Source organism: Cryptosporidium parvum, chromosome 4, assembly GCF_000165345.1.
Source record: "Cryptosporidium parvum Iowa II chromosome 4, whole genome shotgun sequence".
In the NCBI taxonomy this organism is placed as follows: domain Eukaryota; phylum Apicomplexa; class Conoidasida; order Eucoccidiorida; family Cryptosporidiidae; genus Cryptosporidium; species Cryptosporidium parvum.
The window spans coordinates 876013-890689 of NC_006983.1; the positions used below are offsets into that span (position 1 = coordinate 876013).

The 14677-nt window shown below is 30.8% G+C and overlaps 6 protein-coding genes across 6 annotated transcripts; all 6 read left to right on the top strand.

The window, feature by feature from the left end:
* Positions 1 to 716: 716 nt before the first annotated feature.
* cgd4_3630 (conserved hypothetical protein) lies at positions 717 to 3620 on the top strand (the record flags this gene model as incomplete). Its single annotated transcript, XM_625939.1, has 1 exon — positions 717 to 3620. One exon carries the CDS (start codon positions 717 to 719, stop codon positions 3618 to 3620), a length of 2904 nt encoding a protein of 967 aa, XP_625939.1.
* Positions 3621 to 5760: 2140 nt separating this feature from the next.
* cgd4_3640 (hypothetical protein) lies at positions 5761 to 6330 on the top strand (the record flags this gene model as incomplete). The annotated part of the gene is made up of 1 exon (XM_625940.1): positions 5761 to 6330. The coding sequence occupies one exon, from the start codon at positions 5761 to 5763 to the stop codon at positions 6328 to 6330; it is 570 nt and encodes a 189-aa protein (XP_625940.1).
* A 1072-nt stretch (positions 6331 to 7402) lies between these two features.
* On the top strand, positions 7403 to 8140 carry cgd4_3650 (conserved hypothetical protein; the record flags this gene model as incomplete). Its single annotated transcript, XM_625941.1, has 1 exon — positions 7403 to 8140. One exon carries the CDS (start codon positions 7403 to 7405, stop codon positions 8138 to 8140), a length of 738 nt encoding a protein of 245 aa, XP_625941.1.
* Positions 8141 to 9561: 1421 nt separating this feature from the next.
* Positions 9562 to 10014, top strand: cgd4_3660 (hypothetical protein; the record flags this gene model as incomplete). Its single annotated transcript, XM_625942.1, has 1 exon — positions 9562 to 10014. The coding sequence occupies one exon, from the start codon at positions 9562 to 9564 to the stop codon at positions 10012 to 10014; it is 453 nt and encodes a 150-aa protein (XP_625942.1).
* Positions 10015 to 11723: 1709 nt separating this feature from the next.
* On the top strand, positions 11724 to 13130 carry cgd4_3670 (uncharacterized low complexity protein; the record flags this gene model as incomplete). The annotated part of the gene is made up of 1 exon (XM_625943.1): positions 11724 to 13130. One exon carries the CDS (start codon positions 11724 to 11726, stop codon positions 13128 to 13130), a length of 1407 nt encoding a protein of 468 aa, XP_625943.1.
* Positions 13131 to 13738: 608 nt separating this feature from the next.
* On the top strand, positions 13739 to 14599 carry cgd4_3680 (hypothetical protein; the record flags this gene model as incomplete). Its single annotated transcript, XM_625944.1, has 1 exon — positions 13739 to 14599. The coding sequence occupies one exon, from the start codon at positions 13739 to 13741 to the stop codon at positions 14597 to 14599; it is 861 nt and encodes a 286-aa protein (XP_625944.1).
* Between the last annotated feature and the right edge of the window lie 78 nt (positions 14600 to 14677).

The window sequence follows — 14677 nt, forward strand, 5'->3', positions numbered from 1 at the left end:
TGTTTAGGCGCCATTTTTGCGTGCATGCGCATGCGTCTTAGCTATCAATATTGATAATTTGTCATGGAGAAATATAAGAAATGAAGATAATACAAGGATGAGGAGAGAGGAGAAATTATATTAGAGAAATGTTATGAAAAAATGTACATAAGTGACTAGTTTCGTTTGAATAAAAAAAAGTTAAGCCCATTCTTAATATTAATCAAATAAAGACACATTAATAAACCGATTAGTATTTCTTTTTTTTAATAATAATTTTCATTTTTATTAACATATATATAATAATAATAATATTTATATATTAATATTTTTTTTTAATTATAAATATTTAAAGAATATTAATATATAATAAAAATTAACGCGCGCAAATGCTCTGGTTTAGGAATTTGAATTAGATATATTATTTTTCGAGGCGCGATATTAGCGGGTAACGAGGGAAAATGATTGAAATATGGTGTAACATTCTGAAATTAATATAACTTTGGGTATGTAAATATTTTAAACAAATTGTTGGATGTTAGTTTTTTTCATTATTTACATATTTTTCCTATAAGATACAGTGGATTATAACACGTGATTACTATTTGTGTAAGAGAAGTTGTTGAATGGCAGTAGCAATATTTGTCAGAATATTGATGCTATCAATTATTACTTAAATATAGAAATTTCTATTGATCTTTATTTATTTCAGTTTTTTGAAGTTTAAATGTTTTAAGATGGGTTTAAACAATCTTGGATGTTTATTTTTGTTATCATTATGGTTATTTTTATGTGATTTACACAATTTTCAAGATTACTCATGCTTGAGAATATCAATTCTGAGTTTAAAGAGCGAAGTATGCGAAAATAGTGATACTGGAAGTGGTTCTTCGGATTTGGAGTCATCAGGGAATAGCGATAATGAGACGGAGAGCGATGCTGCATCTCAAGGCAGTCATGGAAGTAATGCAAGTTCTGGTGGAGAATCTAGCACTAACAGCCAACGAAGAATGTGGGCCCCACCTTCCCAACTTCAACCTTATGACGTTGGAGATACTGCATCTCGGGCTCTTTCACCTGCAGATCAACTAGATGCAGCACTTCAATTAGTTAGCGGTCTAGATTCTGATATAGGTAACGGAGGAGGATCAGAAACAGCTTTACAGTGGTGGGTAGACTATGGTGACGGGGGAAAAAAGCCAAAACCTGTGTTGACTTCATCTAGATCCAGCTCTTCTCGTGATTCTAGTAGTTCAGGAAAAGGTAAAACGGATGTTGATTCTGGATCCAAGAAAACTAGAAAAGGTAGCGCTGGATCAGGTGCAGCATGCGGAACTTCTGGAGGGCCGAGTAAGGCAGATAAAACAGGGAAGGTTGGCACGGCAGGTAAAGGAAAAGGCACTAGAGACAAACAGGGTAGAACTCCAAGCAGACCAGGAGGAAGAGGAAGCGCTCAAAGCAGTACTTCAAGAGGTCCAAGCAGTGCTTCAAGAGGCCCAAGCAGTGCTTCAAGTAGCACTCCAAGCGGCCCGAGCAGCACTCCAAGTAGGGCTCCGAGCGGAATAGGAGGAAGAGGAGGCGCTTCAAGCAGCGCTCCAAGAGGTCCAAGCAGCACTCCAAGTAGCACTCCAAGTAGCACTCCAAGTAGCACTCCAAGTAGCACTCCAAGTAGCACTCCAAGTAGGGCTCCAAGTAGGTCTCCGGGCGGATTAGGAGGAAGGGGAGGCGCTTCAAGCAGCTCTCCAAGGGGTCCAAGCAGCACTCCAAGTGGCCCGAGCGGCACTCTAAGCGAGTCGAGGAGCACTCCAAGTGGCACAGGCAGTGCCCCGACAGGAGCAGGCAAAGTTGCCACTACAGGCGGATCCAGCAGTAGCCCAAGCGCTCCAAGTGATACAGGCTCATTAGGGGGAATAAGTGGAGGTGCCACTTCAAGCGGAGCAGGAGGAAGCGGTAGCGGAGCAGGAGGAAGCGGTAGCGGAGCGGGAGGAGGTAGTAGTGGCGGAAGAGGAGGAGGAGGAGGAAGAAGAGGCAGGGAAGATGGCAGAGAGGAAGGAAATGAAGATGAAGATACAGACGATGATGAATCAGGCAATGGAGAAGATTCTGATACCTCATCCAACTCAAGTGGATCTAGAAGAGAGGAAATCTTGAAAAAACTTAAAAAGATTAAAGAAACTGCAGCAAAAATGAATCAAAGAACCAAAGAATCTAGAGAAAAAAGAAATAAATCCCATAAGCCAGGAGGATTTTCCAGTAGCAGCTCCTTGTCATCATCATCAGGGTCATTATTTAGCAGTGATTTATCAGATTCACACCGCGATTTATCTGAATTACTTTTATCTGCCTCAAGTAGTTCGACAAGTAGAGAAGCATTAGCAGCTCAAGGACCTCTTGAAACATCAGAAAGTGGAACAGGAGGCGGCGCAGCAGCAAGCGATGGAGGAGCAAGTGGTGGAGCAAGTGGTGGAGCAAGTGGTGGAGCAAGTGGTGGAGCAAGTGGAGGAGCAAGCGGGGGAGTAGGAGCTCTAGGTGGAGGTAAAAGAGGGGCTGGAGGAGCAGGTAGAGGAGCAGTAAGAGGAGCAAGTGGAGGAGCAAGTGGAGGAGCAAGTGGAGGAGCTAGTTCAGGAACTAGGGCCCGCTCTTCTTTGGTTACCAAGTCTATGCAAAGATCAAGGTCAAGATCAAGGTCAAGATCGAGGTCAAGGTCATCAAAATCAAGAACATCAAGATCAAGGACATCAAGATCAAGATCAAGATCAAGAGCCATGGAAGAATCAAGTTGTGCAGCATCTTCATCAAGATCTTCGCTTCTTTCAACTCGTCAGTCTTCTGTAAGCGCAAGTTCTGTGTTTTTATCTATTTCCGCTCCAGTTAGTTTGTCAGTTTCAGTAAGTAGCTCAAGTTCAGGTCTAGTTGTACTGAAACTTTCGGATTCTGAAGTAGGAATCGTTGATCCATCCAAAACTAGAACAACTAGTAGAGGAGGAAGTGAAGGAGGAGAAAGAGGAGGAAGAGGAGGAAGAGGTGGAAGAGGTGGAGAAGGTGGAAGTGGAGGAAGAGGTGGAGGTGGGGGTGGAGGAAGAGGTGGAGGCGGAAGTGGCGATGGAGGAAAAAAAGCGCCTAAAAGTTATCTGGAAATGACGTTCGAATCTATATCCCAATTGAGAAGCAATTTTGGTTCCACTTTCGGCGCTTTATTAGACTCATTTGCTCTGCTAGTTGATTCTAGTTTCTCTGAGTCGTGCTTATCATTGATTGATTCTCTGGTTGATATCTGCAGCAAAAGGGATCTTACAAAAACAGCATTATGTACAGAGATTTCAAGCATTATTAGTAAGTTAAAACAACTTGAGTCAAAATACTTGAAGTTATTATCAGAAGTTTCCAGCATTGGACCCCAACTAATGAGGGTAGATGAAGAATTATCTAAATTACAAAAGTCTTTAATAGGTTATGGTGGAGTGTCTTTGAAATCAACATATTTAAGTAGTGTTGAGACTCTGATGGAAAATGCAAAGAATTTGACTGAAGAAATAAGAAAGCTCCATAAAAGTTTAGAAGAGGCAAACTTACATCATTGTCAAGGTGGGCATTTGGATTTACTTAAAACTCAACTTTTGACTTTCAAAATATTAAAATGAACAAAACATAATATTCTTTACTAAAAAATATTAATTTTTGATGATTACTTCTAAAAACATTTGGGGCGGTGGTTTTTTTTTATTACAATCAATAATATATGGGTGAATATGTATTAATATATTTACATGTATATTCCGCTAACAAGTTATCTTCTTTCAAAGTTGAATAGAATTTTATTCTTTACTCTATTGTTGCAATATGGAATTTCAGTAAATTTTCAATAAATTATTGAATTATATGTTAATAATCTTGTACCTATATTTGGTTGTAATTGACTAATTTTATTGGATTTACAAACTAACCATTCATTATTGTAATATTCCAAATTGCATGTTTGTTTCATATTCAACTAACTAAATCCGCATTTGTACGCATTCCTATTAATCATACAAAAAAATTTTGAATTAAGAAAAGGCCAAAATTGACACGTAATTTTTACCGCCACATATTCTCAGAGTTGCCAAATGGAAAGCTACATGCATTTGCTCGAATTTTTGTCAAAGAATTTGCAGAATTAAAGTTTTAAAGTGAAGAGCATTTATGCAAGTCTATGCATGTATTTTTTGTGGCATATTAATGATTGTTAGAATCCGAAGTTTTTTTTAAATGAGTATTTTACGGGAGAAATCACTAAATAGTTATTTACTATTATTTTCACAAGTTATTTTTCCCTTATTCACACCGATCTTAGAAGACTGGAAATTAATTTAATTGGATAAAAGTTTGACATTTATGAATAATCCAAGTTCTTCAAAAAAAAAAAAATAATAAATAATATATTGAGTTGTCTCGCATTTGGTCAGCATATGACTCGTGAGGTACTACTTTCTTTAGTGATTCCGTGTGTTTTGATGGGTTTTGTAAAGCGATTCAAAAAAGAAGTTATTATTATTATTATTATTATTAGCTCAGAATTTTTCTTTATTGAGATAAATTTGCAGGATCTAATAATTATTTGTGTACTTAGATGTTTTTTATTCTCTACTTATGACTTAAGAAATTTTAGGTATGAATCATTAATATATTTTAATAGAGAGGAAGAGAAAATGGAGGTGAGTAGTAGAAATAGAGGAAAGAAGGAGGTGCTGTAGAAGTTCATATTGAATAGGATTGCCGATTGACTGGTTAGACGGTCTGAATAATAAAATATATACTTTTCATGACTTTACCTACAATATAATACTTCTTTAATTAAAAGAGACAATAGAAAGAAAAATAATGATTAAAGCGGTGGATATAAAGTGGGACGAGCTGAAAAAGCAGAAGCATAAATTAAAATGCACAAATATCTACAAGTATTAAGTATTCTAGTTGACTCTGATCTTTTTTTTTTTTCTTAAACTCGAAAATAGACATAAAATGATTATGGCGGGAGTGAACACTTTTTCTATGCAATAGTTACATATGCGGTATCTAAGAATAATTTCAAAATTGACAATTTAGATATTAAATTAAAATTCAATTATTTGATTTCAAATAGAGAAAAAAATTAACGTTTGTATTTTCTCTATGGTTTTTGATTTTTTTCTTAAAATATTTGTTTCTATGGAAATTTAAGTTTCTTGGCAAGTTAAACAGCATATTTATTACATGATAAATATATTTGATAAAGATTTAGATCATTTTTTCTTTTATAGATTGGTTTTCTTTAAAGAGTTTATTCGTAAGCAGTCTGCAAGTTTTATATTATAGTTTCGTATTTTTTTTTACTATAGGTCAAGCATAAGATTGCAAAAAAAAAAAAAAAAAAAAAAATTACTCTATGAAATAATCTTCATAATAAAGATTATAATATTTTTAACTATTATAATATTTATTCAAGTTCATTTTGAATTAAAATTTCAGAATGAATTGAATTCAATTTATGTTATTGACAATTTCTCGTTTCTAACTGCAGCTTCTTCACTTCATTCTAATAGGAAAGGAAGTAATAGTCGTCATACAGCAGGAAGAGTTGGAGCATATAGTGGTTTGAACTCTGAATTCAAAAGACTCTGTTCAATTGATATTAATGAACAAGAATCTACCGAGTGTAGAAAAGAAGTCTTGTTTGAAGATGTTTCTTGTGAAAAGTTAGAGGAGCTATTACTTGAGGTTAATGAAGAATTTGAAGAACTTGAACATAATACTGAACCATTAATGAATTTGAAAGTAATTAGTGTCTGTTTAGCTCAGTTAAAGGAGATTGAAGGTCAATCAGATCCTGTTGGGATGGCTAACTATAAACAATTCAAAAGATTAATGCAATCAGTTAATGCTGTTAATAAAGCTAATGAAAACTTTTTGAAATTTATTATTAAGCTTGAAACAGAAATGTCGATTGCTTCAAGCTTAATATCAGAACTTGGTATCTTATTATTAAAGTGTATTGAATCTATTTTATTAGAATCAACAAAGCTTTCTGAAATTCATCATTTTATTAAAAATTTAAAATTAATGAATAAAATGATTAGAAACATAACTAGACACGTACAATCTGTATTTAATAAATATTGTCAAGAAAGAAGTTTAAGAACCCTTGAAGAGTCAATTCTTGGGCTAAAATCTCAACTTTCCAAGAAGCAAAAGACTAAAAGTCAAAGTTCCACTCATTCTTCTGTTACTTCAACATCTACATCTACTCCTAGGAGTCGCCCTACTAGACCAAAGGCTTATATGGCCCAAACTTTAAGTTCTAAGACAAAAGGAAGAGAAAAATACTCTAAATAGACCTAAAGACATTAAACTTATTGTTATTCAACATTTTTCTATCAATAGAATAAAACTTTTACTTGATCTATTCCAAGTATAGGTTTATTTATTTAAATACATATAAAGAAAATGAATGTATTAATTTAATATTTCTCATTTTTATTAAACTCTTTTTCTAGATTTGACTTAAAAATATGATAAATTGAGAAATTTAGAATATCAGGTAAATTCTATTTAATGTTATAAAGGAAGAATTTCTATGTTAGTATATTAAAGAAAATTCAACATACCGTTCTTGTATATATGCAATATTTAAATTTTGCATGCATGCATTTCAAATTCTAGCTATCATATTAGTATATTAATTTTAGTAAAATGACAAATTCCCTCATAACATTATTCAAACCCACAATTCAAGATCCTTTCGATAATTCCTCTTCATTCTTCCAATAATTTGTTCATATTTTTTTAGAAATTTCTCTAAATTTATATATATATATATATATATATATATATATATATATATATATTGCTAAATTCTAGATTAAATACATATTTTAATACACGAGTTTATTAGCTACTAAATAACAATAATTTTTTAAAATATTTCCCGCCAACAAATAGGGGAAAATAAAATTTAAATGGGTTTTTTTGCGTAAGCTTTAAAAGTTATTAAATAGAAATTATGAGATACGACATATACAAGTTATTATAATTACTTGGAGTTCACTTTGAAATAAGTTGTATAGATTTTAAAGTTTTTTGCAATTGTTAAAAATTTTATTCGTATGCAATATTTTTGTTTTTATTTAATTTCTTTTTAAATGGGAATTACCGCCAATATCAAAAGTAAGATATTCATTAAATAAGGCGTACCGAAACTTAAGACATGTTTTTTGTTGAATGAATGTTAATTTGGGATTATTCTATATGTATTATTGGAAATAATCTGTCCACTTAGTGAAACTTATTTACTAAGTGCTTAATGTTTGCCATAAAGAATTAATTATTTTTTTTTGTTAAGGAAAAATAAAAAGTTTTCTATTGGAATTTGGGGAGTTCATATTAATAATTTGTGTTTATTATCAGAATGAAGCTTTGTAACTTATTTGTATTGATTTATTCTATAGCTTTAATTAAGCAGAATATTATTGACTTATTTGGAGGTCAAAACAAGATTATATCTCCATTATTGTATTCATTACTTCAGTTGACTGCAGGCGTTCAAGGTACTGCTGGTTCAAGAGAAGATCTTAATTCAGAATTTGGCGGGTTGAGTCTTATCGAAGATGAGATTGATGGTGAGGCTGAAGCTTCTGGCAGACAAACTGTATCATATTCACATGCCGAATTGGTCAGCTTAAAAGACTCTACAAAGGAGCCTTTCAAAAAAATTGAGGAATCGTATCGAAGGTTAGTTGAACATCCAGTAGATAAGGAATGTGTTGCCGCAATGTTTTTAATTCTTCAAGCTTGTATTTCTGAACTTGGTCGATCAGATGCCTTTTGTAAAATGTTAAGAAGAAATTACAATATTGTTAGGAAACAAGTAAAGAATTATAAGGTGGTTACTGAAAAATACGCATCTTATTTTAAAAGTGCTGTATCTACTTTATTCTCCTTAAATTCTTTAATAAAATTAAATCCGCAAAATGTTGAGCTAGAATTATCATTCGTCAATGATATTGAAAAATTTCTGGAAGAGATCCTTTCATTCTTGATGAGAACTGAGAGTTTCATAGAATATATTATACTATTGTTTATGAAATTTTGTTCTCCACAAGGGCTCACTTACTACACAAATAGAATTGAAGGAAGAATTAAGTAGTACACAACTAATGGAGAAATTAATTCTATCAAGCGACATTGGTGTGCTAAGATGTTTTAAAGACAAATCAATTTTCTTGTTAGTATTTTTAAAAGCTAAGCATTGAAAAGACAGCAAGAAGTTATCAAATCTCAAAAGTGTTCTTTTAGATATTCAAGTACAATTACTGGAAACGAATGCTATTTGAGCAGTCGGCCAATTATCAGAGATTTGAATAATAACAGACTTTAAGGTTGATTTGACCATGATGTGTGAATTTCATGTGTGATTGAAAATGATCAATTTGACAAATATTTCATATTTTGTACAAATATGAAATTCAATTTTCCCTTAAATATCATAATAGAGAACAAGCTTGACGTAGTTACTTTCAAGCATTGTCTCTTTATTTGTTTAATGGATAAATTTAATAAATTAGGACAAACGAAGAAAACATTCTGGAATTTGTTTGTTATGGTTTTGGCTCAGTTTAAAGAATATATTATTCGTCATTTTGGCGCCAATACTCTATGAATTATTTGTAATATTGTCATTTTAAGATTTTCTATTAAGATGACAAATGTTGCATTTATTCTTTGGTCAAATAAGCTATTTATTTGTCTATAATTTAATGTATAAAGTTAGTTAGGTTGGCGTACTTGGTCGTGAGTTAGTTAGGTATGTATTTCTCTATTTCTCAATACTTCACAATTTATTGTCAATTCCTACGATTCTCATCTATATCTTAGTTTTGGCCATTTCTGATTGGTATTTTTTAAATTTCTTTAGATTTTTAACGTAAAAATTTTCTGAATTAATGTTAATTTAATCAAACAAATCATTTATATTAAGTAATGAGGGGAGATATTTCATGTGATTGGAAACTATAATAAGTGATTGTTTTAACGAATAGTTACTATTTTAACAGTATTATTATATCTATTTAAGATAATAATATTATGAAAATATAATTTATTTGGTGTGAGAAAAACACATTTTAGTTTTTTTTTACAGGAAATAACTTAAAAATTTAGTAAATTATTCTTTCTATTATACAAACATTCAGTTTCCCGCTCAATTCAACAAATGAATTCGAATAATTTAAGAATAAGTTTCTACTAAAAATTGTTGACATATTTAATTGGAATATTATGTGTAAGTTTCACTAGATTTCTAACTAGTGCTGAGTCATTGATTTGTGTGATTAAGAGTTTTCCATTAAATATTTCATTCTTGCTCATTTTATGAAACTGGTGCAATAATGAATGTCAACAATTGACCAAGATTTTCTCAGATGTTTGTCGGCTACAATAGTATTTAAAAGGGTTTAATATCAAGTAAATTTATTTATTTGCTTTTTATCATGATGTTTTTTTCTTATTTCGATCAGGGTTTTATTCCTGTTTTTTTATCTTTACGTTTGCTCATTCAGCATCAAAGACATGAATTTGAAATGGGCCTGCTTTAACAATGTTTCTATTCTGCATTTAAAAGCTAATTATTTAAACCTTGAGGGTGGTAGTGAATTTGAAGATACTGAATCACAAGAGCCATTGAGTTCTTCTGAAGAGTATTTGAGACTAAGTAAAATTCAATTAGATCATAGCGAGGAGGAGGAGGAGAAGGAGGAGGAGGAGGAGGAGGAGGAAAAGAAAACAGAAAGAATGAGCTGTAGATCAATTAATATACTTTTTGCTCATATGGAAGAAGCTAAAAGTGAGTTTTCGTATAGAGTTTATTGCTATGATAATTTAAAGTTGGGACAAAATTGTGAAAACTTTCTTGATGAATTGGTTGCAATGTGTAAGCAAATAAAATATTTAAGATTCCCTCTTTGCGGAAGAATTATCAAATCTCATAAATATGTGAAACGAATGAAGAAAAAACTATTATAACTATTCCAAGGAATTGCATAGATTACATAATAAATTTCTGGCTATTTACTCTAAAATTTATTTTTACAAAATGTCTTGTAATATTTCAATATTAATTGAATCAAAAACCAAAGAGCAAGCCTTGAAATTCATAAGTGAAATTGAACAAGAATCACCTTTAAATGAACTACTCAAAAAGTTTTCTGTTTTTAGTTATGAACATTGTCGTCCTAGAATACTTTATAAGTATAAAGACAAACTACTATGTTATAGACCTCGGGTTCATTTTAAAAAAGGAACAAAGTTTTTTACTCAAGGTTACTCATACTATTAAAGGTATAATACGATATTTAATGAAGCTTATCCTTTGAAAGCTAAATCAAGCAATAACCTAGAGACTTCAGACTCTGGTCAATCTTTGCATGATTCAAGTTCTTCCTCAAAGTCTTCTAGAGGTAACATGAGCCCTACAATTAGTTATATTAACAAGATGAAAGACAAAGGAGCTCGAGCATCAAGTTTAGATAAAAAAGGAGATTGACGACAAAAAAAAGAAAAAAGTTATTGTTTTTTCGAATTCTTATTTTAATTTTAAAACTTTTATTTTGTTTACTTCATATAAAATAGTAGTAATGGTTAGTATTCAAGACAATGAATAACGGAAAGATTATACAAATTTTAATAATGGGTTAATATTTTTCTTTAAAATTGTGTTATTTGGATGGTTATTTTTATTTTATTTAATAATAAAAGCTTGCTCACACACATCTATATATATGCATGCATGTATGTTTTTTTTTTGGATTGAAGATAATAATAAACCGGTATTTGTATGGAAACAATGTGGTGCATGCAAATCACTAAATAAATAAGAGTACGAGAGTGTAATTTGATAGAAAAATAAATTAGAAGAATGCTTATGAGCAAACAAAGATAAAAAACGTCTAGGAAATTAGACTGAACAAGTATTTGTTTTATAGCAATATTGAGTTGTCTAGGATTATAAAGTTTTAGAACTAATGTATAATTTAGAGAAGTAATGGATTATGTTTGATGAAACCTTACAATAAATAATAGAAAAAAATTAATTTAACTGAAATATATTTTAATAGTAATATATTATAAATAAATATTCGGAATATTGAGATAAATTTATGTTGGCACATGCGAATAAAATGTTTAATTAGTAAAAATTCTACATTAAATTCATAAAGTTCTCTGGAAATAATTGTATTGTCTTTTTATTTAGTAAAAGGAAAGAATTACTGTAGCTAATATTTTTGATGGTATTCATTTGTTGAATACTATTACTTCTTAACTACAAATGATGATGGCGATTATTCTTGATTGATTCTTTAAATTTGTCAAACCAATTGTGGCGCCAATTTGAAACTTTAATAACTAAAAAAAATTAAAAATTTATAGAATATCGGCAAAAATCATGGAGGGAAAAAATGATAAATTGACGGGAAAAAAAACTTTTTTTTTTTTTTTTAATTGAAAAAATATTATTTTTAATAAATTCTTAAAAGAGCATATATTATAAATTTGAGTATTTAGTGACTGAAATTTAACAATTAACATATTTTAGTTTTCCTTATAAATGATTTTCAAGAACATTTTCTACGAAGAATTTATAATGTAATTTTTAGACGAATAAATTAAGAATTGAGAATACTATTAATTTTTATTATTTTCAAAGAAATAACAAAAATAAAGTTTAAAACAAGATGGGTGTTAATTGTTTATTGAAAGTAAATTTTAATAAATATTTTTTACTAGTAGTTACAATAATAGTATATTTCAATAATTTGATGTTCAACAATGAAGAAAAATTAAATGCAAGCATTGCTTCATATAATTTTAATTTTCCTGAAATAGAAGACAATTCTCAAAATTATATATTTTTTCCACAAAGCTTTTTGAATTTGTCTCTAAAAAATAATATATCTAAAGGCAGTTCCGGTGATGAGGGTTTGGGTTCAAATTCACGTTCAAGAACAAGCTCCGCATCTAGATCCAGGTCGGTGAGCTCGACTGGATCAACAAGACCAACAGGATCAACAGGACCAGCAGGATCAACAGGACCAGCAGGATCAACAGGGCCAGCAGGATCAACAAGGCAAACGAGATCAACAGGACGAACAAGTTCGACAGGATCAACGGGACAAACAGGCTCTACAGGATCAACAAGGCAAGCGAGATCAACAGGACGAACAGGTTCGACAGGAGCAACAAGGCAAACAAATCCAACAGGATCAACAAGTCAAACGAGATCAACGAGACGAACAGGTTCGACAGGACCAACAAGGCAAACAAATCCAACAGGATCAGCAGGATCAGCAGGATCAACAGGACCTGCAGGACCAGAAGAAAGAGAACGTAACACTACTCCTGAAAATTTCTCTGAAAGTTATGAAAATGAATTTAAAAGATTGCAGAAAATAGATGCTAGCTATACTGAAAAAGAGAAGGTTTTAGTTACATGCCAACAACTTATTGATTGGAGCGAATTGTTATCATTACTTTTGGACATGTTTGTAATTAAAGCTAGCGATCTCGATAGCTCTACCGCACTTGAAGAATGTTTAGCAAAATTGCTTGAAATTGGAGAAATAAAAAATCTCAGTTTGTACCCAGGGAATAGAGGAAGTTCACTATTACTCAAAGCAATTAAAAAAGTTTCTAGTGCTTTAAGCTCTCGAAATTCTTTAGAAAAGAAACTGCAGGATCTCCTTGCAAGCACTGTTTCATTACAAGATATGCTTTCTAGTCTGATCCTTGATTGCACTGCGAGCGCTACTCAGGTTATTTTGCTTTCTCACTTGCAATATTCAAGATTGACAAGCACTTATAATGAACTTAACACTAGAATCGAAGATGTTACTTCACTTAATTCACATTTAAAGACTGTTGATGCAAATTTTTGCGATGAAACATTCATATCTAATATAAAATATTTAATTGTCAATATGAAAAAGAAAGTAAGATTTAAAGATGAATCTTCATCAAGTTCAAAAACTAAAAAACAAACTTCAAAGAAGCATTCCAGTCAATCAGCTGTAAGGAAACATTATATGAAACATACGTTAAGTTCAAGTGCTAAAGTTAGAAAAAAATACAATGGAGACAATTAATTATTGTTTTTCATGAAAAAAATATTCAGTACATAATAGCCCGCCCATTCGACGATTACAGATTTGCATCTACTCTCATTACATGTAAATTTTTGCGTTTTTGCCAATGCATGCAGTTAATTTATTAGTAATTTGTGATTATTTTTTCTCAAAATTCTGAGAATTTTACTAATAAAAATGTGTTTAAAAAAAGGTATTTTATTTTTATTAAGGTAATAGAATAATTCTCTATAATATTTTATAGTTAATTTAATTATTACTATTTGGTCATTCTTTTAAAAATATTTGTACTAATCTTATCAACAGTTTCAATTAGTTCAAATAATTTCTAAACAGATTATTCAAGTAGTGTGGTGTAATTGTTTCTTCTTGAATGTTCTTAATAGTATTCATTTTGAAATAAAAAAAAGAATCCAACTTATTAAAATAATATTTGGCGGGCCGTCATATTTAATATTATGCAAATAGTCCATGTTTACATTGCCGCTAGATGTTACAGTATTTAAATTAGATATTCACTAAAAATGATTGTTTGAAAAATTAGACACGCTTTCATAACTCATATTTTACAGATTAGAATAAAAATTAGCATTACTTATTTATTGAAAATGAATTTCAATAAGTATTTTTTGTTGGTAGTTACAATAGTAGTATATATTAATAATTTGAACTTTAATAATAATGGAAGATTATATACAAGTATTGCTCACAATGATTCTATCTTCGTTGGAATAGAAAGAAACTCTCGTAATTATTTTCTCTCTTCACAAAGTTTTTTGACTCTATCCCTTAAAAGCAATGCACCTAGTAAGAAATCAGGTAAAAAGTCTTCTAAAAATGATAGTAGTAATAGAGGACAGGGACAGAATTCACAAACTTTTGAAGAGACCATGGATGATCTAGCTAAAAAACTTGAAAAGTTTAGTATTAGCAGTTCAAGCAGGAAAGTTATTGAAGTTACATGTCTTGATTTAATTTCTTTGTTGAATGTGCTTACTCAAGGGATTCAATTTTTACAAACATTGATTACTATGATTAGTGACTTTAGTTTACTTGAAAGTTGTTTACAAGCGTTAATTGCAAGGAGTGTTGGAAAGGGATCAACTTTGTCAAAGTTGCTTTCTTCGATTAGAAAGGTTTCTAAAGCACTTGAATCACAGAAATCAATGTTTAAAAGTTTATTAAAACTGCTAAATGAATCTGAATCAAAACTAGGTAGTATTTCCAGTTTGATTCAACAATGCAAAATGACAGTTTCTCAGTCATTGTTGTTAGGTTATCCAAGGTTTGAAGGTTACTTTAGCTTACCTGAAAAAATTAATGGCTCTCAAAAAAAAGTTACTTCTTTTGATAGTTTCTTTAGTAAAATCGTTACTGAGTATTGCAACGATGGCTTCTTAGCTAGCATTGATGATGAAATTTTGAAGTTACAAAGTAAAGATATTGTAGAAGATATGGAAGTTAGTTAATTAGTAACTGATTATTTCCATACAAATTTTCCATAAACTGTTATTTCATGCAGAATTAATAGAGAAATTTTTTATGGC